General features: G+C 46.6%; 1 protein-coding gene across 2 annotated transcripts; it reads left to right on the forward strand.

The window, feature by feature from the left end:
- The first annotated feature begins 8,038 nt into the window (after window positions 1-8,038).
- On the forward strand, window positions 8,039-23,224 carry RCC2 (regulator of chromosome condensation 2). 2 transcript variants are annotated; one of them, XM_063317315.1, is made up of 13 exons: window positions 8,039-8,336; window positions 11,963-12,332; window positions 13,257-13,350; window positions 15,721-15,864; window positions 16,109-16,240; window positions 17,018-17,106; window positions 18,087-18,201; window positions 18,286-18,452; window positions 19,054-19,234; window positions 19,535-19,640; window positions 20,799-20,871; window positions 21,638-21,715; window positions 22,786-23,224. In XM_063317315.1, the coding sequence occupies exons 2-13, from the start codon at window positions 11,994-11,996 to the stop codon at window positions 22,888-22,890; spliced, it is 1,623 nt and encodes a 540-aa protein (XP_063173385.1). In that variant the 5' UTR covers window positions 8,039-8,336; window positions 11,963-11,993; the 3' UTR covers window positions 22,891-23,224. The 2 variants fall into 2 exon arrangements, with proteins under 2 accessions (XP_063173385.1, XP_063173387.1); XM_063317317.1 differs by lacking the exon at window positions 20,799-20,871 and having other exon boundaries at window positions 22,786-22,912.
- The last annotated feature ends 3,595 nt before the right edge of the window (window positions 23,225-26,819 follow it).

Raw genomic sequence — 26,819 nt, forward strand, 5'->3', positions numbered from 1 at the left:
TTCTCCTTCCCTTCCTTCCTCTCTCTCCTTCCCTCTTCTTCTTTTCCTTTCTTCCTTCTCCTTCTCTTCCTTTCCTCCTTCCTTCCTTCTCTTCCTTTCCTTCATCCTTCCCTCTTTCTCCTTCCCTCCCTTCCCTTCATCCTTCCTTCTTTCTCCTTTCCTTCCTTTCTTCCCTCCCTCCCTCTTTCTCTCCCTCTTCTCTTCATCCTTCCACCCTCCTCCTTCCCCCCCACTCTTTCCTAAATGCTAAATAAAGTTCCCTGCTCTGTGGAGAACAAATCAATACACCGGCAGACCCAGTGCTGCAGTCTGCAATTGCAGCCTGGCCCAAGGCACCAGCTCACGGGCAGACCTCTGTCTATTCCGTGGGGCGACGTGTTCACCAACTATCCTCACAAGGGAGCAGGTTTGGAAAACAGAAGGGGAAGCACCGACTGCCAGCGCTGTGGGGGAGGGAGCCTTGGAAGAAGGAAGAAATGCGCAAAACTCTGCACTTCCACGGAGGGAGACCAGGCACACTTTCTCCCTGGCACCCAACATTTCACAGACTGAAAATAAACAATGTTAGTAGTACCCCACTGCATCTGGGCCCCACTTCCTTGATTATTACTATTATTATTATTATTATTATTATTATTATTATTATTATAGAGTTTGCTTTGCAAAAGGCTGTCCTGCGATAATCAAGAGGTTGTTTAGAAAAAATAAACAACGATCAATAGCTTAAAACACACGTCAGCAGCTGCAGTGTGTGAAACCGGTGGCCAGCCCTGGGCTCTTGGCTTCAAGGGGCCAGATTTCTGTGCCCGGGCCAACACTTGGCACGGCTGATAGAGGCTGGACGTGGCTTCAGTCTCCGGAATGGCTGTAAAACCAGTTGGAAACATGGAGTAACTCTTCGGCTGCTCCCGATAATAGTGTGACACGGTCTGACTCAGTTTCCATCGATTTCCTGGGTTGGGAGCTGATTCCTGAAGAACGCCAACACCAGCAAGGATCCACAAAACCCCAAACCCCAGGTAGTGATTTACTGCAGGCAGGTAAAACGAAATACGTAAATGTTCTGGGTAAATGAGGTCCTACCTGCAGCCCTTGTTAAAAGAAATTGAGTTTGCACTTGACTGACATGGAGGTAACCAAGCAGGTTTTTTGGCATGAAATGTAAGGGGCTTTTCAATCCTTTCTCTCTCTCTCTCTCTCTCTTTTGACACCTTCCCAGCCTGTCCAAGAAAATCTGAATAGAGTAGACCAGACTTACTTATGAAACGGGATCCCTTGTCCTGGTTGGAAAGGACTTTTTATTCATCGGAATTTGGCTAGCTATGGATTCTGGGTCCCCAAACCCTTTCGAGCTTCCCTGCACATGGACAGAGAAAAGATACAAAGAGGAAGCCTGACATTCATCAGTGAGATGAAACACACAGGTCTAAAAGACATAACGAGGAATTTCTGCACCTCTGAGAACCCAGAAACACAAAACTGTGCGGCTTTATGCAAAATCAGCCCTGCTGAGTCTTGAATCCTTGTTAGCCTGGGAAGATGAACTTCCTGGAGACGTCCCCAACCCGCATTTCCCCCTCCGTCAGCCCCAGCCACCATCCTAAGCTTTTCCAACACTTCGAAACCATCTCTTCCCATCCCTCCAGATCATCGTTACAAGCTGGTGTGATAAGATTATCTACAAAGATGCCACCGTGCAGTCTACGCATTATCTTCAGAAAGGGTTGTGATGTTTGTTAAGTTCTTTTTTAACCGGCAATCATTATCTGTTAGCTCAGAGGTCAACAGGGATTTGAGGAACTTTTCTGAGAGCGCCTAGACCACAGCCAACCAAGAAATGGATTACAGGTAGTCCTCGCTTAACGACCACAATCGGGACTGGAGTGTTGGTTGCTAAGCAAAGCGGTCATTAAGTGAATCCGACCTGATTTTACAACCTTTTTTTGCAGCAGTTGTTAAGCAAACCACCATGGGCATTAAGCAAACCATACGGTCCTTAAGCAAGTCACACAGTTCCCCATTGATTTTGCTTGCCAGAAGCCGACTGGGAAGGTCGAAAATGGTGATCACGTGACCATAGGATGCAGCGATAGTCATAAATGCGAACCAGTTGCCCAGCGCCCAAACTGTAATCAGATGATAGCAGGGATGCTGCAACCGCCCAGAGTCCTTCTTTTGGGGGAGATGGGCGGTAGCAAAATTTGAAGAATAATAACAACAACTGTCATAAGCGTGAGGACCAGTCGTAAATTGGTTTTTTCAGCAGCGTCGTAAGTCCGAATCATCACTAAACAAATGGTTATTAAGTTAGGACTACCTGTACCTGTTCCTGAAGGATTGGGTGACGCAATAGGGAACATCAAGATGGAAGGGGGGGAAGGGATTTTAATAAGATTAAAGGAGAGATAACAATTACACAGAAGCTGGCACCCCTTCCCGTATGCGTTGGCTAATCTGATGTGTTGGTGAAAGAACCAGAGGTTCCATCTTTGAATATCAAAATCTCTTAAGCTTCATCCTGGGCTGAAGTATTTAAACCCGATCAGTTTCAGTCTCGTTTAACTTCCTGAAAAAGCTGGTTTTGGGGAGGGAAGGGAGAGATGCAAATGTGAGAATACACTCCTAAAACTTTCCAAAGCGTCCGCAAACTTAAAGGTCCTATGAATTCGCTAAATCTACTGGAAGAAGTAATTCTACTGTCCTCTTGGGAGTGAATCACTTTGTGAGCCATTCCCATATTTCCTGCAGACACACACAGGCTTTTAAAGCCACGGCTGGCTGCACAAACTTTAATGCCAGGTTCGTACCCCACACTAAGCAGTAATGGGGTGCCCTGTGGCATTTAACAGAAAAGCCCCATCGAGGCACAAGTTACACCGGTGGATTTTTTATTTTTGGCTATCCTGGCCCTTTTCAAAGACAAAATAAGGTCCTGATTTTTTTTTCTCAGTGGCTTTTGCTAACTTGGAAAATCTAATCTTTCAACGTTTCAACTTCGCTTCCTTTTTTAAAAGTGTATTTTTCCATATGGTGCCCTTTTTAAAAGGTACGGGAAGCGTGTTTTTAAAGCCACTGAAATCCAGCTGGAAGCAACTAGAGGGGGAAGAAGTGAGCAAGCATCCTTTTGCTGAACTCGCTTGGAACTCACTTTTGCATCACACCCCGAAACAAGACTTTCCCATTAACTTCAGACCTGGGTGCGATTGATTTCCACTCCCCCCCCCCGAAGGAAAAGCCATCTCAATTCATAATCACTGTTTCAAGTACATTTGTATGTCAGTCCTGATCTGGAATAAGGTACAACACACCACCTCTTGCTTTGCATGCCCATTTCCATGCTTAAAACAAGTTTAAAAAGATGAAGCAGCTGTTGATGGAACAGATCCAGACATTAAAAATGGCTGGATTGGGAAAGATTGAGATAGCTGGCCTGGGCTACTGTCTAACTCAAAAGGTTACAGTGACATGAAAACGTCCATTTGTTTCTGAGTTAGAACACCATTTTTCCAAACCAGCCCACCTGGGGATTCTCCAACCATAGGTGGGGTAAAACTGGGGCTTAACTCAGAAAAATATTTCTGCTTTTGTTTCGACTTTGCTTCCTTTTCTGCAAGCCATTTATTCATGCTTTAACGAGGGTGTCCGGGATGGGGAACGAGTGGTGAATGATGAAATGTGTGTGATGACCTCATCGTGCCAATGACCTCATCGTGCCCGGGCTCACCTTACAAGATGAGGTCACTGCTCACCTGTTGCAATCCTATTTCTTTACTGTGTGCTGCAGACATTACTGTACGTTAAAATATTGCAACTACTTCCTTCCTTTTACACTTAGTCAGAGGCAGAGCAAAGAGTTTGTAGACAGGTCAAAAATTGAGCCTCTCTGCCTGTAGACATAAAGATCTCAGATAGAAAAGTTTGGAGGAAAAACATTGTTTCTGTGATTAAGAGCTGCGGATATCAGAGCATGCAATGCTGGGCTAAATGGATCAATATTTTAGCTCCATGCAAGACAGCATCTGATGTTCAGGTTTCATAGGACTAAAAGAACACCCAAGGAGCAGCATTTAAATCCCTGGAAGACAGGGGGTGGGGGGAAATACTCTGCCTATGCTCAGAGTATTGTCTTCTCTGCCTGGGCCTTCAGAGGAAAAATCAGAGATCAGCTTAAAAGTACAGCCCGCTTTAAGTTTTGGATCAGGCAGGAAAGAAATAATCAAACTGCAGATGATTCGTGCCAAAGTTTGCTTTAACCAACGACTTCAAATCAAATCAAAGCAATGAAAGAATGAAGAACAAACCTGTTTGCTGACTCCCTGAGCAGTCCCAGAAATCTCTCGTTGCCTTTGCGCAGAATAGCAGCTGCTCAGTCCTGGGTCTGCCCGTCGCCTTTTCCCCTTCTGAGACTGACGTCCGGGCGAGGCAGGAAAAAAACGGCAAGGGAGCCAGCCCAAGATCTACGAAGAAAAAGCACAGGTGACTTCCCCTCCGTTGTAGCATCACCTGCTGGGAGGAACCTTCGTGTTCTCTGACTCAGCAGCCCTGAGGCCAAGATCCACCCTTTGCAAAGCCAGGACTCTGCAAAACGTTTTTGTTCTGCAAAAAGTGACCCCCTCCATGCAGAGAAACCACCTCACTGGTGCCATCCAGCCCTCGCTTGGATTTGTGCAGCCCAGGTCAGGTAAAGATTTTTTTTTAATGTTTACTGCAGTTATTTTTAATCTTATACCTATCCATCAATGTTATATCCTATACTTGCAACTACACAGCATTCTCAGGGTATAATCTCAAGCTCAGGAACTTTAAGATGACTGGACTTCAACTCCCAGAATTCCCCAGCTAAGTCCAGTCATCTTAAAGTTCCTGAGCTTGAGGAATGCTGCTCTCAACCAGAACAATAGAAACCTCACCTGTGAAGGCTGCAAGGATAAAATGCATTATACTCTGACCTAATTAGAGGTGGGGATTTTTAGGGCTTATCCAGAAGTTGCCAAAAACAATTCTGGGCTCATTCAACACAGCCCCATCTAGTTGAATATGGGAGATCAACTTCTGCAAAGCACAAGATGGTTGAAATCTGAGCCGGTCCAGAAAAAGATTTCATTTTCTTAACCAAAACTGCAGACTCAGGATGACGCGTGGTTATGGTTTAACTCCAAAAAGGCCATGCATTTAGGCGGTCCTGTTTCTAAATCTAAGCCCTGGTCATAAAGTTGAGGAACTGGTGACATTATGATTTTCTTCTTAGCCAAGGACTTCCTCCAGACTTCCTCAATTGGGAATACAGCAATGAGCCTGCCATTCAAGCTCAGGGGTGGGCAGGGAGAGGTCTCCCCTTGCCAAGAAAGTTTTTAAGACTTTTCAATAGTTTGTATTTCTTTTACAGGGCATTCCTGAAAGACATTCAGCTGCAAATTTCCTCAATCTGCCCTCCCCGGCTGGCTAGCGGGTGCTGAGAGTTGCAGTCCAACAAATCTGGGGGGTGGGATAGGGAGCCTATGGATGCCCCTAGAATCAGCTCGGGCCACAGGGCTGGAGTTCATGCAGACGAGAGCAGAACGATGTCCGGCTTGCAGCCTGGAAATCCCCCTTGAAGCAATTTTAGGGATTTCTGCCAAAACAAAGACATCCGAGGGCTATGTCTTCTGACAAAGACAGGGGTGCAAAACATCTGCCCTTCCACAATTTTTATAATTCCCACCCCGAAAAAGTGATTTGGTGCAAAGAAACAAAGAGTCAGATCAACTCAGCACCCGTTTTGTCCTCCATGGTCCGAGATGATATAAACCTTCCTGTAATGTCTTTCATAAAAATGTGTCATGCTATTAATACTTATTTTTTTTGCAGGTGGGGTGGGGGGAGAGCGCCAAACCTGGTTTCACTTAGGGGAAGCCTCGGAGCGTGGGCACCCCCTGCTGGTGCTTTGGAAGTGGTGCAGAAAGGCTCTCTTAGGGGAAAAAAATTGCATTTTTAGTGACTGGAAAGTGGGCCCTGTATTTACATCTATCTTCAAAAGTAGGTATTGCATTATGAAATAAAAAGCTGTATCTCTCCCTGGGCTATCGAAAGATGGGGAAGGACCCTTCCAGTGCCTGTTTTGCACCCAGTTCCATTCCTGGTAAATTAAGAAAAATTAAGCTGAGAAATTTCTTCAGTTAAAACTCAAACATTGGAATAGGTAAATTATTGATGGATTATGTGCCATCAAGTCATCCTCTTCTTCTCTTTCCTTCCACCTTTCCCAGCATTAGAACCTTCTCCAGAGAGCTGGGTCTTTGCCCAAAGTGGTGTTTTTCAAACTTGGCAACTTTAAGATGTATGGACTTCAACTCCCAGAATTCCCCAGCCAGCATCTACGATTATATAAAGCAGCAACACTGAATTTCATGGGTAAATAGTCTGACATTATGTTCTGAACCAAACATTACCAAACAGTTCTGTTTTCATTATGCATCAAAGTATCTGACCTGACTTTGCAAATCTAGACCGCATATACAGACAGCCAAGATGCAGATGGGGAGAGAAAATGCATAAAATCAGACCAGACCTGATCTAGGGATTATTTAATACAAGTTTTCCCCACTTTGTGCCTGGAGCAAAAACTCCAGACACACCCAGCGCAATTAAACAAGTTAAGACAGCTTCCACGCAACACAGAAGTGATCATTATTTTGAACCTCGCAGAAGCAGCCGAGGGATTTACGAGCCAGCCGCATATCTGCATCTTTCAGCCTCGACTGCACAGGCACCCTCTCGTCTTCCCAGCATCCCTCCCGCAACTGGTTTTAACTGGTTCTGCTGGAATATTTGCCTACCTCTTGTCTGCAGGCCCACCTCGATCTCAGGACCCAGAAGAGGACAGACATTTCTCCAGCTGGTTTGGAGATGTGGCCAGCGGTGGGGCTGCTGTGATGGAACAAAACAGGGGTAGGATTGCAAGACAGATTTCTCAACATGACATAAGAACAAAAAATTTTATTATTTTCCCGGTTCTAGCAGGGGTGGTGGTGGCAGGGACGCCCTGCGGTCCTTGGTGGGGAATTCTGCAAAATCTCTTTGGTTCTGCTTAACGTGATTTATCCTCTCCGTGCAGGCACTAAAAGAGATCCATGGAAAATTTCCACTGGGGGGTCTAAGATTTGCCATCCTGCCTCTTCACCTTGGCAAAGGGGGGGGGGTGTTTTCAATTTTCTGAAACCTGAGAAAAGTAAAGCGAACTCCCAAGCTTGCTTCCCGCTTTGCTCTGGCCCCACGAAAAGCATCGCGTGCCTCTTCCTTCTAATTATCGGACCTGAACATGAGCTCTGTCTGATCCAGACGCTGGCTTCGTTGCTTTCCGTTCGGCCGTAACAAAGCTACTCCGCTGTTGCTTTAAAAAATGCCTATTTATGCCCTTGCGGATGGCTAAGAATGGGTGGCTTTTGCAAATGAGGGTTGCAAATAAACGCTCGGGCTTCCCCGCCGGAGTTTTATTTCCAAAGATGACGATATGTATTTTTTTTTCTCAAACCAGCGTCTCTCCTTGGAGTCTTCCCGTCCTTAAGGTGGTGCTGTGCAGATGCAACTGGGCCCTTTCAGACGAACTCCCCATTTTTTCTCCTTTTCCTGCCCGTACATGTGTTTCTGTTTTGTGCTGGCGGCTCCTATTTATATTTTAAGTATATCTGGTGGGTGGGCTCTGCAAAAGCCGTTTTTTGATCCCCACCCTTTCACAGGAAGTAGTGCAAAACATTAAAAGATTTCAAAGCTTGCTTTCTTTTCTCTCCCCCCCCCTCCAAATCATTTTCGCTCCACTCTTGCATTGCAGCCAGCTTGCAATCTGATGCCCACTACAATTGGGAGGTTAAAGTTGAGTACGTTTTTTGCAAGATTGGCGGGGGGGGGGGAGACTCAGGAGGGGGGTGAATTTTAAAAAAAGGGGAAGGAAGGCGGATCCACGTGGTTTAATCGGAGACAGACAGAGGTCCCATTGTTCAAATCAATAAAAAAAAAAGGCAGACAGAGGAAACGGGGAGGGGGGGTTGAAGGGACGCTGGAGCGGGGGGTCTAATAATTCTCAACTTGCATTGAGGAATATAATTTTGCAAAGAAGCATTTTCGAGAGGGGGGAAAGACCAGCCCACCCCTCCCCAGAAGACGGCGTGAGACCCAGAAGGCTGCAAAGTTTCTTTGCATTTTTTTTCTTCCCCGATTTTGTGCAAAGCCAGAAAACAGAAGAAAGGCAGGTGCAAGGCGATTTTTTAGGCCAGGAAGGGGGGGGCGGGCCGGAGGAGGAGGTGGTTATATTCGGGACTCTCGGGGCAAAGGCCCAGCCCAAAAAGTGAAGAAAAGAGAAGGTGGGTTTAAGGGGAAAAAAAAGATTAAAAAGCAGCGAGGAAGGAAGGAAGGACAGGAAAATAAAGCGCGAAGGGGCGTCTGGTTTTTTTTTGGGGGGGGGAGAAGCGAATTCCTTGCATTTGCGAAATAAGTCCTAATCGGGAGGAAAGAGGTTGGTGGTCGATTTTAATGAAAATTACCTGCAATTCTGTTTGGAGAAGGCCTGCGTGTTTTTGCAGATTGGGGGAGAGACCCGGGTGGGGGGCTTCTGAAAGGTGCCAGGAATGCGTTTTTTGGGCGCGGGGGCCAACTCTCTTTGGACCGGGTGAGTATTGCATGCTGTTTCTGTTGCAATAGTGGGGGGGCGGGTTTTTTTCAGCCTGCTTCGCCGGGAATCTTGCATTGTTCGAGGTTTTGGGGTGAAGTTGCCTTATTCGCATTAAAATGCGTCTCGGGGGGGGGCGACGCGTTTCGGCTCTCCTCCCCTTTGTTCGACTGCGGGCTTTGTGGGGAGAAGGGTCCGGCGCGAAAATTGGGCTTTTTCAACTCAAAACTTAGCCTGCGATGGCTTCTCCCCTCCCCGGGCCAAAAGTTTGCAAGCTTGGGGGAACCGCCTCCCCCGTATCATGATTTCTTGAGAATTTGGAGTTTTGCAGAAATTCCCTGCGTGGGGCCGTGCAGCAGAAGCAGCAGGTATTTGGGGGGGGGTGTAGAAAAAAACTTGTGGGGAACATGGCAGTGCACAAAGGGCTTGGCGGGGAGGGGGCTTCAGGAGAGGCCTGGGGGGCTCCGAAAGAGAGGGGGATCCTCCCTTGCAAAGCCCTGAAAGGGGGGGCTTCCTTGGGGAGGGACGCGGATGGGGGGGCTGTTGAGGGGGTCTGTGAGGGCCTGGAGGAGGGAGGCTTCTCCCCAAATACCCGCAGCGTGCACCCGGTCCCCAACTCGGAAGGTGGCGTGCAGACGTGAGGGAGGCACGACGGGCCCTCTTTTAAAGTGGGCAAGTATCACTTTGGGGTCCTGTTGGCTCCCCCCAAAAAACCTGGATTACAACTGGCGGTACTGCAAGCATCCCAGCCTTGCAAAGTGAAGATGAGAAGGAAATTTTGAAGTTAGGAAAGGGGAGCGTTGCATTGCACCCCGCAGTGAAAGGATGGAGTTAATTAAATTAAGTATTTGTGTTGTATTGGAATCAGTCCCCCCCCCAACTTGGCTAGATTGCAGTTAGCCTCCTTTTATATGCCAAAATTAAGCTGTGGCGGGGGAGATCGGCCCAGGTTGCAAATGCCCCCTTTCACTCTTTCCTAACCTGGGTTTTGTGGCTGGATTTGCCAAGGGAGATTGCTTGCCTCACCTGGTGTCCTCCTTTTCTCTGGGGTGAGGGAGGGGCTTCGTTGCCCTCAACCCCCAGCCCAAACCTGGCTTGGAGACAATATGGGCCTGGTAGTCATCTCAGCTTGCAGGATTCAGGTTTCCTGCCCCTAAAAAGTTTTTTGGGGGAGGTGAAGGAATATTGGCCACTTTTTCCTATATATCTTTATAAATTGGCCAAGGAATTGAGCCCACCCCAGTTCTCCTCTCCCTCCTTTGCCCTGCTTTGCGATAGAAAATGCAAATGTTCCTAATAAAGTACCCCATTTTTGTCCATTCAGGTTCAGAGTTGCTGCCCCCCATTTTTCCAAACGTCCCGGACACCCAGCTGGGATGCCAACCCAGAGGGGGCTCTCAGCTGCCCCCTTTACAATTTAACCCTAATGAACTTAGTAAATTTATTCCCGCTTATTTTCCCACATGCAACAGCCCGCTCGACCCCCTCTTTCGGGGTCTCACCTTCCTCAGAGGATGTGACGATCCAGGGGTTGTGTCCCTCAGAACATGGCTGAATTCAGCACCTGAGTCATGTTGGTTCATCTGAGCCAGGTTTCTAATCGTGGCTAGTTCTTCTTTTAAGTTGGCTCAGCCAAGCCAGGTTTCTAATCATAGCTAGTTCTACTTTTAGTTGGTTCATCTTAACCAGATTTCTAATCGTGGCTAGTTCTACTTCTCAGTTGGCTCAGCCAAGCCAGGTTTCTAATCGTGGCTAGTTCTTTTAAGTTGGCTCAGCCAAGCCAGGTTTCTAATCATAGCTAGTTCTACTTTTAGTTGGTTCAGCTTAACCAGATTTCTAATTGTGGCTAGTTCTACTTCTCAGTTGGCTCAGCCAAGCCAGGTTTCTAATCGTGGCTAGTGTGGTGGGTCAGGGTCCCCCGAGGACCCGGAGTTCAGCGTGCTGGGCTTGTGTGGCACCTCAGCCCCCCAGCTAGCCCTGGTTTCCACTCACCCCCTCTGGTGAGTGCTGCATGCCAGCCTGGCAGAGGATGCCCGTCTGGGCCAGGGGCGGGGCTTCTGCTTGGGCTGGCCTGCTGCCCGCCTGGGGGGCTTCGGGCCTTGTCCGGGGAGGGGGCGAAGGCAGGCCAGACCCGCCGGGGGGCCCACTTCAGCCGCTTTGGGTGGGATTTGGGGAGGGTCTTCCTGCCCCTCTCAGCCAGAAGCAAGACAGAATGCGGGAAATTTTTAAGAAGGCCCCCCCCTCCCCCCGGTCATATATTTCATTTTCTTTCCCTGTCTGGACTTCCAATTTATTTAGCTTATTCTCTCCTCCTCTGAGGGAAGCCCTAATGCAGGAATCATTTTTTAAATACCTATATTTTGTTTTAGTTTTATGAGGAGCCAAACTATTAATGGAGCTTTTTTTTTTTTTTTTTTTACTTCAGCTCGGCAGACTTCCCCATTTTTAAGGGGAAATAAGCAATATATGAGGAAGAGAGATCAAACGGGGTTTTCTTCCCTTCAAGGGTTACAGCTTGGGCCGTGTTATATTTTATTGTCTTTAGTTTGGGATTGTCTGAGGGAGGAATCGCCTTGTTTGTAAGATATAAACTCATTTTCTGGCGGGGAGAGGGAAGAACAAATCTGAGATGTGGCTCTTCCTGTTTCTACCTTAATTTTTAGTTTAAAGGTACTTCCATGTTAGGATTAATTCAGCATGTCTGTGTTTTTCAAACTTGGCCCCTTTAAGATATGGGGACTTCCTTGGAAACACATTCCATTTGATTTAATGGGCCCTCGATTTTGTGGTTTTATGCACATGCATCCAGGTATTCAGTCCCATGAAATGCAGGAGTGTGTCCTTAAGCAAACTCCTCTGTATGAATAATAAATAATAAAAAATTACACACACACCCGTGTAAAGAGAAGTGCAAATACGGGACCCATAGCCTTGCAGCACATTTGAGGGTGTGGGCAGACGGAAGACGGGGGGCCTTGGTCTTGCAGGTAATTCTCGGCTTACGCCTATTTAACAACCATTCAAAATTACAACGGTGCTGAAAAAACTGACTTACAACCAGTCCTCACACTTACGGCCATCACAGCATCCTGTGGTCACATGATTTCCATTTTTGACCTTCCTGACTGACTTCTGGCAAGCAAAATCAGTGGGGAACCACATGATTTGCTTAATGCCTGTGGTGATTCACTCAACGGCCACCGCAGAAGTCATAAGTTCAGGTCGGATTCACTTAATGACCACCTCGCTTAGCAACCAAAATTCCGGTCCCAGTTGATGCCTGCTTTTCTGCCTTCTTACTTTCTTTTCTGTTTTTGGCAGAGGAGGACAACCAGTCTAGGAGACTCAGAAGATGCCCCGGCGGAAGGCAGATGGAGCCAGCTCCGGGAATGGCACCGGTGCAGCTCGCAAACGGGCTGGCACGGGACGCGGGGCCCCGCTGACAGCCAAGAAGAAGAACCGCAGTGGTGGGGGTAGCAGCAGCGGCAGCAGCAACAACGGGGGAGGGGGCAGCAGCGGAGAGGAGCAGGATGGGCTGGCATTGCCCCTGCCCTCGGCCCCCGGAGGGAGCAAGAAGGCACCCCGGCCTGGAGGCGGGCGAGGGGCTGGAGAACAGCAGAGTCCACCTGGCTTGCAGCCGCCCCAGGCCGCCGTGGTGGTCAGCGAGCCGGAGCACACCAAGGAACGCATTGTAAGGGGATCGGTCTTGCTCTCTGGGAAATGGGTCTAGGCATGCTTTTTTCTGGGGAAAAAAGGAAGCTGCTGCTCTTAATGGTAAAGAAGGAAGCTCCATTTAGAGAATAAACTGGGTGCCCCTGTCCAGCTGGAAGGCATCACCCACCTCCTCCTCCCTGCTACGGTGGTGACACTTTCTGCTGGGTACCAAGCCCCTCCAGCATTTCTCTCCCCCCTTTTTCTGCCTGCATCCTGCTTTTCAGAGTGCTAAGAAGCGGCCAAAGGCTGCCTTTATTCATTAATTTAAAAAAATCAAGTTGACGAAAACACCCTTTTCTGGCTCTTACGATGTTCCTCCCCAGCGGTCCTCCTCAACTACAGAGAAAATTGAAAGTTCCCCAGAGCAGCGTACAGACTGAGATTCAGGACTAAAATTTTAGCATCTTGTTAGCTAGCTTTCGGTTGCTGATATGGGCCCTTTTTCAAGCATTTGCTTTTTTTAACGGCAAAGATGCTCGGGTCATCTGCAAGCTTAATTTTTTTCCAAACTGCAGATGCATTCACAGAAAGGATTTGGGAAACTCCTGCATCCTTTTAATCTGATCCCCTTCATTTTTCTCCTGGATGAGGAGTGACCACAGACATTTTGCACTGGTGTCTGACCCATTTCTGTGTTTCACTAGCAAGGTTTCCGCGGATTAAAAAGTCATAAAGCAGCGGCTTTGGCTGTCAATGTTTCCTGTTTTGTAAAGGCAGGGTTTTGCCTTTTATTTTTGTTATGGGCTACAATTGCATCTTTTCTGGATGCAAAATCAAATCCACTGTTTTCTGCTGGGGATTTCAGCTTGTATTCCGGGCATCCAACTTAGCTCTTAATTCAAGCCCTCCTGGGTTCCCAAAACTTGATGCACCTCAATGTCGTTCTTTTTCTCCTTTTCAGAAACTTGAAGGCTCGAAATGTAAAGGTCAGCTTCTGATATTTGGGGCCACAAACTGGGACTTGATTGGCCGGAAGGAAGTGCCAAAGCAGCAAGGTGCGTAGCTGTGAGTGCACAAATTTCTAGGTAGAATGAGCTGATGGTGCACATCTTCCTGCGTGTAAGCATAATTTAGGAAGGCAACTGTTCCAGCCAGCTGTGGCTGGGGCAGATATTTCTAAGAGAACATCTGTTACTGGATTCTGACAAGTTCCGTTGTTTTTAGGGTTAGTTTCTTTAATGGGTTCCATTAGACTCTTATGCTAGGCGCAATCTAAAACACCACTTTGCAGTCCGCAGCGGTGAGCGCGTGCATTTATTCCCTTGAGTGCTGCCCCTCTTAAATAAACACATCGCAAGAGTGCGCATTGAGCCTCCCAGAAAACAGGCTGCAAAAAATACAGAAATCATTTTAGCCAGCTTAAACCAAGGATGGAGGGCTGGGGAAATCGAAAACAGCAGTTCCTAATTCAAAATAAATCGTTAGCTTTCTGCGCCGTATTGTGCAGCTGAGTGAAAGAAGATGTAGAATTGCAGGATTTATTCTTCCTATTGATCTTGGTGACTGGCTGGAATTGCGTGGAGAACGTACGCCTTTTCCGCATTCGAGGCTCTGTATTTTGGGGTGGGGGAACATACTAAACTCCCACCCAGTCTCTTCATTGGTCAGTCCAAGCCCAAGTTGTCGTCTTAATAATAAGTCATTAAACTTGTCATTAAAACTCAGCCTTCGTGACAAAAATCAGCAAGAGTACTGTGCTAAATCTTCACGGTGCCAGGAACAAGAAACACGCTGGGGACAAGGCTTGGTTATTCAGAGATAACTATTTTTGCACGGATGAGCATTCAGTTGTGTGAACCTGAAAGTGCCCCGAGACAGGCCAACCGGCTCTGCAAGAGCCAAACCAGAATCTTCTGGTTTCCAGCAGCCAACAATATTTAATGCAGCTTGTTTGACCGTGTTTTTTGCAGTTATTTCGACTTTAGGAACGAATGACTTTCCTTTTTGCACCCTCACAGTCTCTTACTGATGTAGAAAGTTCTAATACAACTTAAGCAATTTTAGCAAATCTCTAGAAAGCTTTGTGTGTTAAGTTTGCATCAGATGTTCTGGGCAGCATAATTAATTCCTCCTTTCTCTTATCTTTGCAACAACTCCGTGGGGTTGGCTGGGCTGCATGATCGACCCATTGCTTCCGTCACAAAGCAGGCCTGGAACAGCACGCCCTAATTTTCAATACAGGGACCTCTTTTATTTCGGTGCTGGTTCTAATTTTACTTTAATGGCTCCTGAACTCGCAGTTTAAGGAGCTCTTTTCATCAACAGTTCAGGGCAAATCACATAAATCTCGTGCAGCGGGTCCCGTCCAGAAGGCGGTGTTTGCATCCCAGAACTTCTCTTCTCTCAGCGCTGACGTTGTCGGTCTCCAAGCCAGACTGAGCCCCTTTGTTTTGGTGTCTGGTAAAAGACAGCTCAGCTCAGCCTGTAATCTTCAGCAAGACAAACCAGGAGCGGGGCCGACTCTGGCTGGGGAGGCGCAGTAAACGGGCATATAAAATGCACAAACAAACTTCAGTCCTTTCAGAATCTGTTTTTCTTCCCACTTAGAACCCAAGAAAATTCATTTCTGGAACTTCCAGTGGAAAGCCCAAGCTGGGGATTCTGTAATCAGGGACTGTGGAAGTTTTAATCCAAAGCATGCAGATACCTTGTGCTTTAGACCCTACAAATTCTGCATGTTCACTAATTACTATTTCCAATGTCTGTCTGCTGTCCCTTAAGTGACAAAAGAGAGTCTTAACTGGCTGACATTTTAAGTGTTGTTCAAAATAATTTAAAAACAAAACAACATAAAACTGAATTGTGAACAGCCACCGCAAAATCTCTTTCAACAACAGAGGAGACCTCACAGCAGCCCAACATTAAACTGCCTTTTAAAATAGTAATAATAAAGTGCTGCGGTCTACAAAGCTGTGTTCGCGCCCTTAACCTGTTTCCTTATTTTCTGTGTTTGCCCCAATTCTCTAGGGCCATGCAACACATTTAGCCACAAACAAGCTATGGTTAAAATGCTCCAGTTTAACATGTCGCGTGAAATGAACTATTCTTTCCCAGTGTTGCTCCTGCTTGTCAGTTGCTTTGCAAAGAACTTTTCCTAAAATCTTTCTTCAAAGGAGCACTTGAGATAAACTCACCTGGATGGTGGCACATCCCTTGGCACTTGATCTTTTCAAATGTTCCTGATTTATTGCATTCATGTATTGGGGCTGTTGTGATTCATGTGGCTTTTCTGATTATTGCGGCTGCCTGCGTGGCTGTGTATTTTAATGGTTTTTATAGTGTTTTGATTTTGTTGGCGGCAAAGAGTCCATTAAAGTTGGGTGGCTATAATGAATTCGAATTAATAATCATCATAATAATTGCAGCCGCTTACCGCAACCTTGGCCAAAACCTGTGGGGACCGCACAGGTATGGATGTCTCTCAGGAGTCCAAGTCCGGACAGTAATTTCGGGGCCGTGTGCCGCCCACAGCCTCTTCATCTCCGTCGAGGGGAAGCTCTGGAGCTGGGGTGAGTCTTTCTCCATTGATACGTGTCTTAGCTGGAGTTTGATCTAGCAAGATATCTCTATCTTTTTTTTTTTTTTTTTTTTTGCAAGTGATTTATCTTTTAATTGTTTTTAGAGGCAAATTTAACACTTTGGTGCTTTCACAAAAGCACAAACGTACAAAATTGGATTTAGCAAGATCCCCTTGGAAAGAGGCACGGAGCATTCACAAGCTGCGTGTTCCCCCCTTTCCCCGTGTCTCTGCAGGACGGAACGACAAAGGACAGCTGGGCCACGGAGATACCAAGCGCGTGGATGCCCCCAAGCCCATCGAGGTGCTGAGCAGCGAGATGGTCGTTTCGGCAGCGTGTGGACGCAACCACACCCTGGCCCTGACAGGTATGGCAGGCTCTGCGCCGGTCTCTGTGTCTTGCCTTCTTCACCAACTGTCCAGCTGCTCAGAGGAAAACAGCAGCAGAACATCTGGCGGAAATAATGTTGGTTTAAGGGGGGGAGCATGGCACAAGGGCTTAATGGGGTGAAGATCAGGTGGCATTGGGTGCACATGGAAGATTTTGAGACACGGTAAAAAGGTGTCTAGAGGAAAAAGAGGAATTTAGGCAGCGTAAATAAAATTAAAGAAAGGAGGCTGACGGGCCCTGGAGTATGAAGAGAGAACTGGAGGGGGAAGTTTTAAAAGGAGAGGCAGGGATGGATATTCAGGTAGTCCTCGACTTAACGACCATTTGTTTAGTGACTGAAGTTACAAAAGTGCTAAAAAGTGACTTGCAGCTGGTCCTTGCACCAAAGACTGTCACAGAGTCCCTGTGATCATAATTCGGGCACTTGGCAACCAGCATGTAATTACAACCCTTGCAGCGTCCCAGGGTCATGTGATCACCATTGGCAACCTTCCCAGCAAGCAAAGTCAATGGGGGAAGCCAATTTGCTTAATGACATGGTGATTCGTTTAACGACCATGGCAAAAAGTCATACAATTGAGTGTGACTCACTTAAAAACCTCCTTGCTTAGCGATAGAAGTTCCAATTCCAATTGTGGTCGTAAGTCGAGGACTGCCTCGACTTAAGGTCCATTTGAGCTGTGTGTTGAGGCAGGTTATTATTTAGCATCTGTAAGGTGGAATAAAAAAGAACTTTTTCATCTTCGCATCCTAGAGAATGGGTCTGTCTTTGCCTTTGGAGAGAACAAGATGGGGCAGCTAGGCTTGGGAAACCAGACAGATGCCGTTCCCAGCCCCACACAGGTAACGATGGCAGGCTTTAAATACAGCAGCAACATTTACTAAGCTGTTCCCAATTCAGCTTTCCCTCCACGTGGGACTGTTTCCCCATCTCTTGGTATCTGAATTACCAGTTTTGGTTGTAAAAAATATCCCCTGAACTGGACACATTCCCTCAGCTCTTCAAAAGAATTCGGGATCAGATCTGTGGTAGGAGCGAAGGAAATCCATATTAATAATCAGAATTTGCACAGGCTTGTGCTGATAGCAAAGTAGCACAGCATTTGTTTGCAGCACAGTTGCATAAAAATCACAATGTATAAAAGCGTATAAAATATAGGACATTGGGACAACAAATTGTTTTAAGAACACGCAGTACAAATGGTGAATAAAATTACGAATAAGTTAAGTTATGTATGAGCGGTTACTAAAGTTTCTAAGCCTATGGCCGGACAGCTAGATCGTTTAGCCGTTGGACAGCAGTGCCCTTAAGATGATGCAGTTCTTGCAGGGAGCCGGGAAACCTCCTGAGGGGGCACTCCATCACGGTGTGGTGTAAAGTTTGCAGGACATTCCCACAGTCACAGCTAGGGTTATCAGCCAGCCCCCATTTATGTTTCCAGTATTGGCACCTGCCGTGATTAGTTTGAATCCAATTAAGCGCAGTCCAGTTTTCCTTGGGAGATCAAAGCCGTAAGGGCGTTGTGCTGGATCAGGCGCTAAATTAAACAGGTCTGGGTTAGAAGTTGCCCACTCCTGGCACCGTGCTGTCTCAATGTCAAAGTCTTCTCTGGCTAATCGCTGCCCAAGTTTCCACGGCGGGCTCCGAGATTTGAGTCTAAATACTTGATCATGGTAGTCTTCGTGTATAGGTAATAACCGGTTTGCGTCGCATTTCTGCCACTCCCTTTTTTAGCGTGGCGTGAAACAAAGCCAGCCTTCCCGACCCTGTGGAGGGAAGTGTCTTTTCCAGCCTTCCTTAAATCCCGTTTTGGTTTTTTTAGATCATGTACAACGGCCAGCCGATCACCAAGGTGGCTTGCGGTGCGGAATTCAGCATGATCATGGATTGTAAAGGGAATCTCTACTCATTTGGTTGTCCTGAATATGGACAGCTGGGTACGTCCTCTGCAGCTTTGAATGCGTGTGGGGAGAGGAAGCAGAGGGGGCCCCCTTAGCTTGGATCTTTCTGCCCCCCAACAGGCCACAATTCAGATGGGAAATTCATTGCCCGAGCCCAGAGGATAGAATACGACTGCGAACTGGTTCCCCGCCGTGTTGCCATCTTCATCGAGAAGACCAAAGATGGTCAGATCCTGCCCGTCCCAAACATCGTTGTGAGAGATGTGGCTTGTGGTGCCAACCACACGGTAAGGGTTGTAACTCTCTCGCTGTGTGCCATTGTTTGTGTTCAGCGGCAAACACTTGCTGTAGAAAAACAGGTGGGTCAGCGGATTGGAGAAGGGATGGCGCGCTAACTTTTAAACAGCCGTTTCTTGCTGTTATGACACATTGCAGCATATCGGAGTGGGCGAGGAACGAGATTTTAAATCGTTGCTCTGCTGTTTTCACTGCCAAAGGTGGAAACATCTGGTCAGGCTTGGCCGGTTAATAGGATCTGGCTGTCAGTGGTCAGAGAAAGCTAGAAGCGTGCAAAATATTTCAAACTGAAGCCTTGCCTTCCAACACCGCTGAAGCATTCTGACCTCAAAACAGGCCATTCAAAATGCAGAATAGAGGCCAAAATGGCCTGTTTTGAGGCCAAAACTTTTCCACCTACGTTGGAAGTAGCTGTTCTGACTCTGGAACCTTTTCAGAAAGATCAAAGTAGAAGAATGTTTCGACCTTGGAGCATTTTCCAATCTCAGCTTCAACCCCCTTTTTTAAAAAATCCTGCTCTTCAATCCAGCTTTTAATGAATAATAATATTAATAATGATTTAATAATTCACAATCTCCTGTCTCTATTCAGCTCATCCTGGACTCACAGAAACGCGTGTTCTCCTGGGGATTCGGCGGTTACGGCCGATTGGGACACGCCGAGCAGCGGGACGAGATGGTGCCACGGTTAGTGAAGCTTTTCGACTTCCCAGGCCGTGGGGCTGCGCAGATCTACGCAGGCTACACCTGCTCTTTCGCGGTCAGCGAAACAGGTAAGCCGTGCCTCTGATTCGCCCAAATATGGGGCCCTTTGAGTTAAAAAACAAACATCGTTTTTGCAAGATCCTGCCGTCAGTATATCCAAAGGAAGGGTTCTTTTTTCTCTGTGGCCTGTTTTAATATTATTGGATATCTCCAGTTACTGCAATTCAGCACCGTTCTCTCTCTTGCTAACAGAGAAAATCTGAATTTAACGTGTCTTTAAATTGGCAGGACACTTGTCCGCTAATAGCCTCAAGGAGAATGATGCACGCAAGCTGTAAAAAATATTTCCCCCTTTGTGCCTGTTGCAGGAGGCCTGTTTTTCTGGGGAGCAACGAACACTTCCCGGGAGTCAACAATGTACCCCAAAACTGTGCAGGATCTATGTGGCTGGAAGATCCGTAGTTTGTCTTGTGGGTAAGGAGATATTTTATTCTTCTTTTTTGAACTACCAGGGGGAAAAAATGGGTATGCAGAAGATGGGAAAGTTCCCTTTTCAGTTTTTATGCTGTTCTTTCAAAGGCTACTTTTGCTACTTGGAAGTCCAGAGTTAAATTTGGAATTAAACTTAACGCTTCATCTTGTCCCAGAAAGCTACTGAGAGACTTATATGTCCTCCTTTCTTCATGTGTGTGTGTGTGTGTGTGTGTGTGTGTGTGAAGAAAGAAGGGCATATAAGTCTCTCAGTAGCCTTTCTGGGACAAGATGAAGTTTTTAAATGGGGTGTGTGTGTGTGTGTATCCCATTTTTAAAAATTCCCCATTTTTTAAATTTCCCATTCCCATACATTTCCCGTCAGCTCTATTTTTATGAAGTGTTCACTATGGTGTTGTTCGTTCATACGGCTTCTCATTTTTACCAGCTACCCTGAACATTTTCTTTGGATGACAATAGGAAAGCTGTAAATTAAATATAAATAAATACAAGTAGTCCTCATTTAACTATGCTAATTGGGACCGGAAATTCCTTTGTTAAGCGACGCAGTTGCAAATCGAAAAACCATGTGACTGCCCCACTTAGTGATGCCAGTTGTTAAGCGAGGACCTCGTATGGCCCCGACTTCCTGCCAGCGTCCCCGTTGACTTTGCTTGTGGGAAGCCGGCAGAGAAGGCTGCAAATTGCAATCAGGTGACCGTGAGACGCTGCAACAGCTGTAAATACAAGGTCTGGTCATAACCACCGCTTGTTCAGCACCGTCATAAGTTCAAATGGTCGCTGAAAGAGTGGTTATTAAACGAGGACCTCCTGTAATGGCAAAGGAGCAGAATGTTCCCCTTCTCTTGTGAACGTGTCCAGTTTTGGCCAGCCCAGAATGCACGTGCTTCTTTTCTAAGCCAGAAAAATTGGGGGGTACCTTTTTCCCTGGTCCTAGAGGAAGAGCTGAAGTTCTCCTGCACAACTCCCATAATCCAGCCATCGGCTGGGGTTTAAGGGAGCTGTCGTTTGAAACATCTGGAGGGCAGCAGGCGGCCTTCTCTCAATTTGTATCCCACCATTCTGCTGAATTCCATTCCGGGTGGATCTTCCGGGAAGCATCTACGGCCCTTCACCGGTAAACTTCTGCCTCCGTTTCAGGAAGAGCAGCATTATAGCGGCAGCGGATGAGAGCACAATCAGCTGGGGGCCTTCCCCGACCTTTGGAGAGCTGGTAAGAGGCGGGTGGGCTGATGCCACGGCCTGGATCGTGGGGAGCCCCCTCTTGCTCGGTGCGTCTGCCGGACGCATGCGTGGCTTATAACCCGATGAGGTGGCATCTGTTCTCTCTGAAGTGCATGGAGATTTCCCCACTTGAAAAATGCCAGGAGGAAAATGGGGGGATGAGGTGGAAAACTCCAGGGAGCAGAGATTCTTCAATGGGGGGGGGGGTTCCCCTCCGCCTGCCAGTCGCTTATCCCACGCAAAGGTGTAGGTAAGGGCATTTGTTTCTGGATCCTTGCTACCCTTCCTTCGCACCTCCGTGCTGTTCGTGGGTCTTTAAGCCCTTTAAAGCACTGGACGCTTTGGGGTCTGCCTGCTGTTTCTCAGAAGAGGCATTCGGCACGAAGGAGCACATTGTCACAGAAAATAAGCAGGTGTTTTTTTAGAAAACAAGCTTTTGATCTGGGTATTTATTGGTAGACGTCTCCGTGCTGTGGAAAGTCCTGTTTGATAGTCTCTTAAGGTTATTTGGTGCCATGAATCTTCGTCCTTTTCTGACAGCCTCCTAAATATCTATTTGTTTACATTTATTGACTGCCCAACTCCAGGTAGTTTTCCGTAACAGAATTATTGGAGCAACTGAGTGGGTATCTCATTGGCTCAGGTACACCCAATTCAGAGTCAGGGCAAGCGGGTGCTAAGCTTAACCTGTGGTTAAATATACAAACAGCCTGCCGGGTTCCTTCTGATCGATTCCTTCCCCTTGTTTTTTTCAGGGTTACGGAGACCACAAGCCGAAGTCGTCAACTGCGGCTCAGGAGGTGAAAACGTTGGATGGGATTTACACAGAACAGGTAAACTGGGAGCAAGGCAACGTTGTGCCTGCCCCTTGCAGATTTCTGAGCTAAAATAGTCCTTTAGAATGTGAAATGAAAGGTTAATCCACACAACGCCCTTAGCCTAAAATTGAGTTGGGCTTTTGGGGGTTCATGGATTGAACTATTATTTATGTATTTCTTTATGGTACAAGACAAAGTCACAATGCCCGCCCTTTGGCACATCTTCCCCCCGGAGGTTAGATTGGCCCCCACCCTGTTCGCCTTCCGAAAGGCTCTAAAGACATGGTTGTGCTAACGCGCCTGGGGATCCGGCGATGATTCGGAGCCTGCCCGATGGCTGTGCTGATCGATCTGTGACTTGCACTGCCTGCCTCTTATGGTTTTTAATTGGGTTCTCGATTTCATTTTAAAGGGTTTTTTTTTTAATTGATTCCTGTATTTTGTTTATTGGTTGTGTTGTTTGGTTGTTTTTAATTATGCGAGCTGCCCAGAGTCAAGTGTGAGATGGGCCGCTATGCACGTTGAATGAATGGATGAATGAATGAATGAATGAATGTCCCAGAATTTAAAAAATACAGCACACCCTTAACACATATATAAGTGTTTGGGTGGGTGGAAGGAAGGAAAGATTGGATGGATGGATGGAAAGAAGGAGGTAGTTGGAGAAATTCGGTAAAGTTAGCATTGCATAGAAGTTATCAAGCAGTTCTTACAAGCTAAGGCTATAAATAAACACTTTGTTACTGCCTTCGAAACACCGGGGTTCATTTAATAAGAAAACCTCAATCTCCTCATCCTGAGTGGAATTTATCAAACTAAAGAGCGGGTGCCTTAGCTGTAATTGTGCAATGCATATACAACAGGCACTTCAATAGGATGTGCAAAACAGACCCAACCTCTACCTTTGAGGAGATGCATTATAAGCCAAGAATTATCTTAGTTTACCGTGCAAACACGATGGTCACGTAAAGCCATAATACAATTTTTTTATTTAGCAGAGCTTAGCGTGTGAACAGAACGGTCCTGTGTTCTTAACCAGGGTTTGCGTGTCTTGCAAGCCCAACCAGCGTCCCGTCTCTTTGCAGGTAGCCATGGGCTACGCGCACTCCCTGGCCATTGCCCGCGATGAGAGCGAAGCCGAAAAGGAGAAAATCAGGAAATTGCCAGAATACAACCCACGCACGCTCTGACGTAGGGCGCAGACCATTCCCCTCTACGAGGCAGCTCCCCTCCCAACTGCACTGGAACGCCGTTCGCGGAGAGATCGCAGGCACCAACGTGCGTTTCGTTAGACTTCCTGAGATTTTGGTTTTTATATGCCTTTTGAAGTTTTAACTGCCTGTTGCTCTGACTTCCTTGCCCCACTCCACCCCATCCTTCCCCCGAGATGGCTTGTTCTTCGTATTTTGTATTTCATTTTGTTTCTGATGGTGGTGGTGGAGGACGATAAACTGAGGACATCCGTTCACCCCTTTCCGGTCACCGGTCAGATGAAAACTGGAGGGGCATTTGTCTATCCCCCCCCCCCCCGCTAAATCTGTCTGGGTTAAACAGCGGACCAGTAAACCAGCCTTGAAAGATGGTTTTCCTGCTGCATTTAGTCCCCATGGCGGCAGCTATCCATTTCCTTTCTGTGCCTTCCTCTAGTTTCCTTTGATTAAAATTGGTGGCACCAGGCCTCCGAGTCCCAACAGTTCACACTGTTTTAAGGTTGAGTTTTGGGGTCACCTTGAAAGCGTTGCAACAGATGTCCATTGGCATTGTGTTACTTTATGCATGGTGTTGCTTTCTCATAGCCTTGTTAGGCGTTTGGGGGGGTGGGAAATTTGTAAGACATTTTCCTTTAAAGCGGCAATTCTCCTCGGGGCTGAAATTTAGGATGCTGACCACAGGGGGGTGCTTTCGGATCCGTTTTTAGAAGAAGCGAAATGAACCGGTTGCATTTAAAAACAGCTGGTGGGCAGCTTGTGAGCAGAATTCTGTCTCGTGCAGACAAAAGCTGAGTTCCCACCCAGGTACTTAAGTTGAAAGAAAAGCATCTTCCTTTTGATCCCTGCATCTTTTTCTGTTCGTTGACTGTTTCTACTTTCCTACCAGCACTCCCTGGACTTTTCCCAAAGGGGAATTTCTTTCAGTCAGCAAATGACGCTGAGAGATACTGAAGTTTCACCCGTCCTACAATGTAAGAGATTTTGGGGATTGGCAGCTCTGCAGACATCTCTGAACCCCTGAGGGCTGACAACCCTTTTATCATCCCCTGAAGGAGGAAGCTGAATAAATACCCCAAATAAATAGGGGATGTGTTTCCAGCCCAGTGGGAATCCCATTAGCAGCCTCCCCGTTTTGTTCCACCATTTGGTGTTTGTCTTGGGAAAATTTTGTGCCTTGTAAGCAGCGCATTGCTCTTTTTTTGTATAAACCTTGCTGGCTTGTTAACGAGGGGTGGTGCGATTGGGCGCTTCCCCTTTTCTCCATTTTCTTAAGCAGCCTCGGATGGGTTCAGCCGCCGTCACCTTTTAACCAGACCGGCTCGCTTGAGTTAGGGCGGCAAGAAATAAACTGAAGAAATAAATGGAAATCCACCGCTGTTGGACAGGGCTTGGTGGAAGACCAAAAGCAGCCTCTGTTGACTTCCTGATAAATTTGCAGGATTTGGTCAGGATACCAGGAGGCTGTGCTAAATAGGTAGAAAATAACGCTGCAGTGGGAAGTGAGGGTGTCCACTCCCGTTTGCGTAGGACTGGATCAAAGTGTTTTTTGCTTTTCCTGTATTCCCATTGGTACATTCAGCCACGTTCAATCCCCCTCACCCCTACATGGTTTTTGCAATATATTCTTTTTCGTTTGCGAAGTCATTCCAATCCCACAGGAGAATCTGTAGGTTAACTGGAACGTGGATGGGGATAATTTATTTGTGGTGGGAGGGAAAGGACAAAGAGGTACTTCCATCTTCACCAAAGAACGGCTGATTTTGTGCTCAGTAGAAGACTTTGCTTTTGACCTGCTCTGTGTAAAGGTTTCTGTTTGAAACTGCCGACTCCCCTCCTTTTCCTACCTGGAGAAGGGCTCAGAGGGACGAGAACTTAGAGATGGGAAAAGGTTTTAGCCTAGTCTTGTTACTCTGTTCCCCCCTTTTTTTTATATATATTTCTCAAAATAAATGTTTAAATAAATGATGGGTTTGTGTAGACTCTGGAGTCTTACCTTCTCCTTGTTTCTGTACTGACCTGACAGCAAAGACAATTTGGCATCTAATTTTTATCAGGACACATCTGCACTCTTTTCCCCTGGATGTTTTAGTAATTCCTTTGCTGGTTGAAAACAAGATACGTTTTCCCGAACCTGGGTATGTAAGACACCTTTTGTTCAAAATGATGGGTTGAAGGCTACTTCCGATATTAAGCAGGGTAGACAATAAGACAGAACTCTTGTTTAAAGCTGGCAAAATATTTCTGGAAGCCTTTAGAGTTTTAGGGAAATGGAGATTGAGAAACATTTGATCCCAGAATGGGATGCAAGATCCCCTGACAGTTAGAACAGGAGTGGCCCATGGAGCAGGATGTGTAAATACAAGGCTTTAAGCCTTTTGCTCGCTCTTCTGCTGGAAGGGATGCCCATTATCTGGGTCAGGCTACAAACCCAAAATGAGGAGGTTGAAGGGAGCATTCCATTACAAGCACTCGCTTTTTAGAGAATGCGCTGCTGCTTGTTTGGCAGCCCCAGAACAGTTTTACTAAGATCTTTGAGTTGGGTTAATTGAGAATGTCTGCTGATGCTGGCACCAGGCCATCCAAGCAGTGCCGAGAAAGGCTTCAGGGGTTGTGAGAATACGTAGGCTGTCTGCTCCCCCATTGGTCATCTTTCCAGGACTCATAGAAAGTGGGGGTGAGATTGTCGGAGGAGGCCAAGTCAAGGAAGTTGGATAGACACATTGGAGATGGTTGAAGTCAAAGGAGGAGGTGACTGAAGAGGACCCCTCACACACCTCCCTGTGCGATCGAGACCAGACGTCCAAAATTCCTTGGAGAGTCCCCATGTTTTCCATTTGCTGTGTTGACAATAGTAATAGCACCTTGCTCTGATTTTTTTTTTTTTAAACTCTTCCTTGCTACGTTTTAGAAGTATTGGCCTCTTGTTCTGCCTTTACGACCACTATAAGTGCAATAGTGGGCATTGATAAAAAAAAAACGGAACACTTAACTGTTCTTCACGAACGGCTTGTAGATCAATGAGAAAAACATCTGCAAGCTCTCTCTTATATATAAAACAAAGAATTCAGCTCTACGCATTCCATTTAAAAACAGATTGGCAAAATAAATGTTGATTTCGCAATCATTGCACCATCATAATCCCTCTTTGCAAATCCAGTGGTTGAAATGGGAAAGAGAAATTGACATAGAAAGAAAAGTGTGGGGTAATCGCTCCTCCCCAATATTGCTATTTTGATCTGTAAACCTGTGCCTTGGAAGGACTGCCAGTCTTCACAATGCATCTGGGGCCAGCCACTAAGAACCTTCTTTATGTCAAATAAACAGAATACTCCATTAAACTGCTTTTCTTCAACTCCATCATCCCAGGTTTCCAAGATCTTGGACCAACTTGTTTTTGAAAAGAGTTCTACATCTGTTGGATGACTATCTTGGGAATATGATTTGGTGATTGGCTTCCTTCTCTGTGACAAACCTACTTGGCTTGTCTAGGCTGTGGTGGCTGAACATGGGCGGCCAATAGATGAGAATTAGTGATGTGAGGGAAAAAGCGTTCCTTGAAGAACCATGAACCCACTAGGGCATAAAATGTCTCGCTGGACCTCTATAACTAGTTTTAGAATTGGTGTGTGTGAATAAGGAGAAGGCCCTCCGTTTTGGGGGTGGGGGATTGCAACTAACAACAGTCTGGCGGTCCTGATAAATTTAGAGGGAACCAAGCTGAGGAACGCCTACTTAGATACTGAAGATGGTCCAGATCACAACAGACATTCACAGGCACCTTCATATACCACCAAAAGAGGAACCACCAGGATTCCTAGGAAAGTTACTGGATTATCTGTGGAAGCGTGGGAAAAGACACACAAGATATCATCTTCCTTGGTGGGAAAACAGAAGCCATTATGAGGCCT

The sequence above is a fragment of the Candoia aspera genome, chromosome 18, assembly GCF_035149785.1.
Source record: "Candoia aspera isolate rCanAsp1 chromosome 18, rCanAsp1.hap2, whole genome shotgun sequence".
Classification (NCBI taxonomy): domain Eukaryota; kingdom Metazoa; phylum Chordata; class Lepidosauria; order Squamata; family Boidae; genus Candoia; species Candoia aspera.

What these genes read in the sequence shown, in the direction of transcription:
- RCC2 (XM_063317315.1), top strand. Translation starts at nt 11,994, where the DNA reads ATGCCCCGGCGGAAGGCAGATGGAGCCAGCTCCGGGAATGGCACCGGT. An exon ending in AGCACACCAAGGAACGCATT is followed by an intron (nt 12,333 to 13,256) that starts GTAAGGGGATCG and finishes TCTCCTTTTCAG; the next exon opens with AAACTTGAAGGCTCGAAATG. An exon ending in CCCCGACCTTTGGAGAGCTG is followed by an intron (nt 20,872 to 21,637) that starts GTAAGAGGCGGG and finishes TGTTTTTTTCAG; the next exon opens with GGTTACGGAGACCACAAGCC.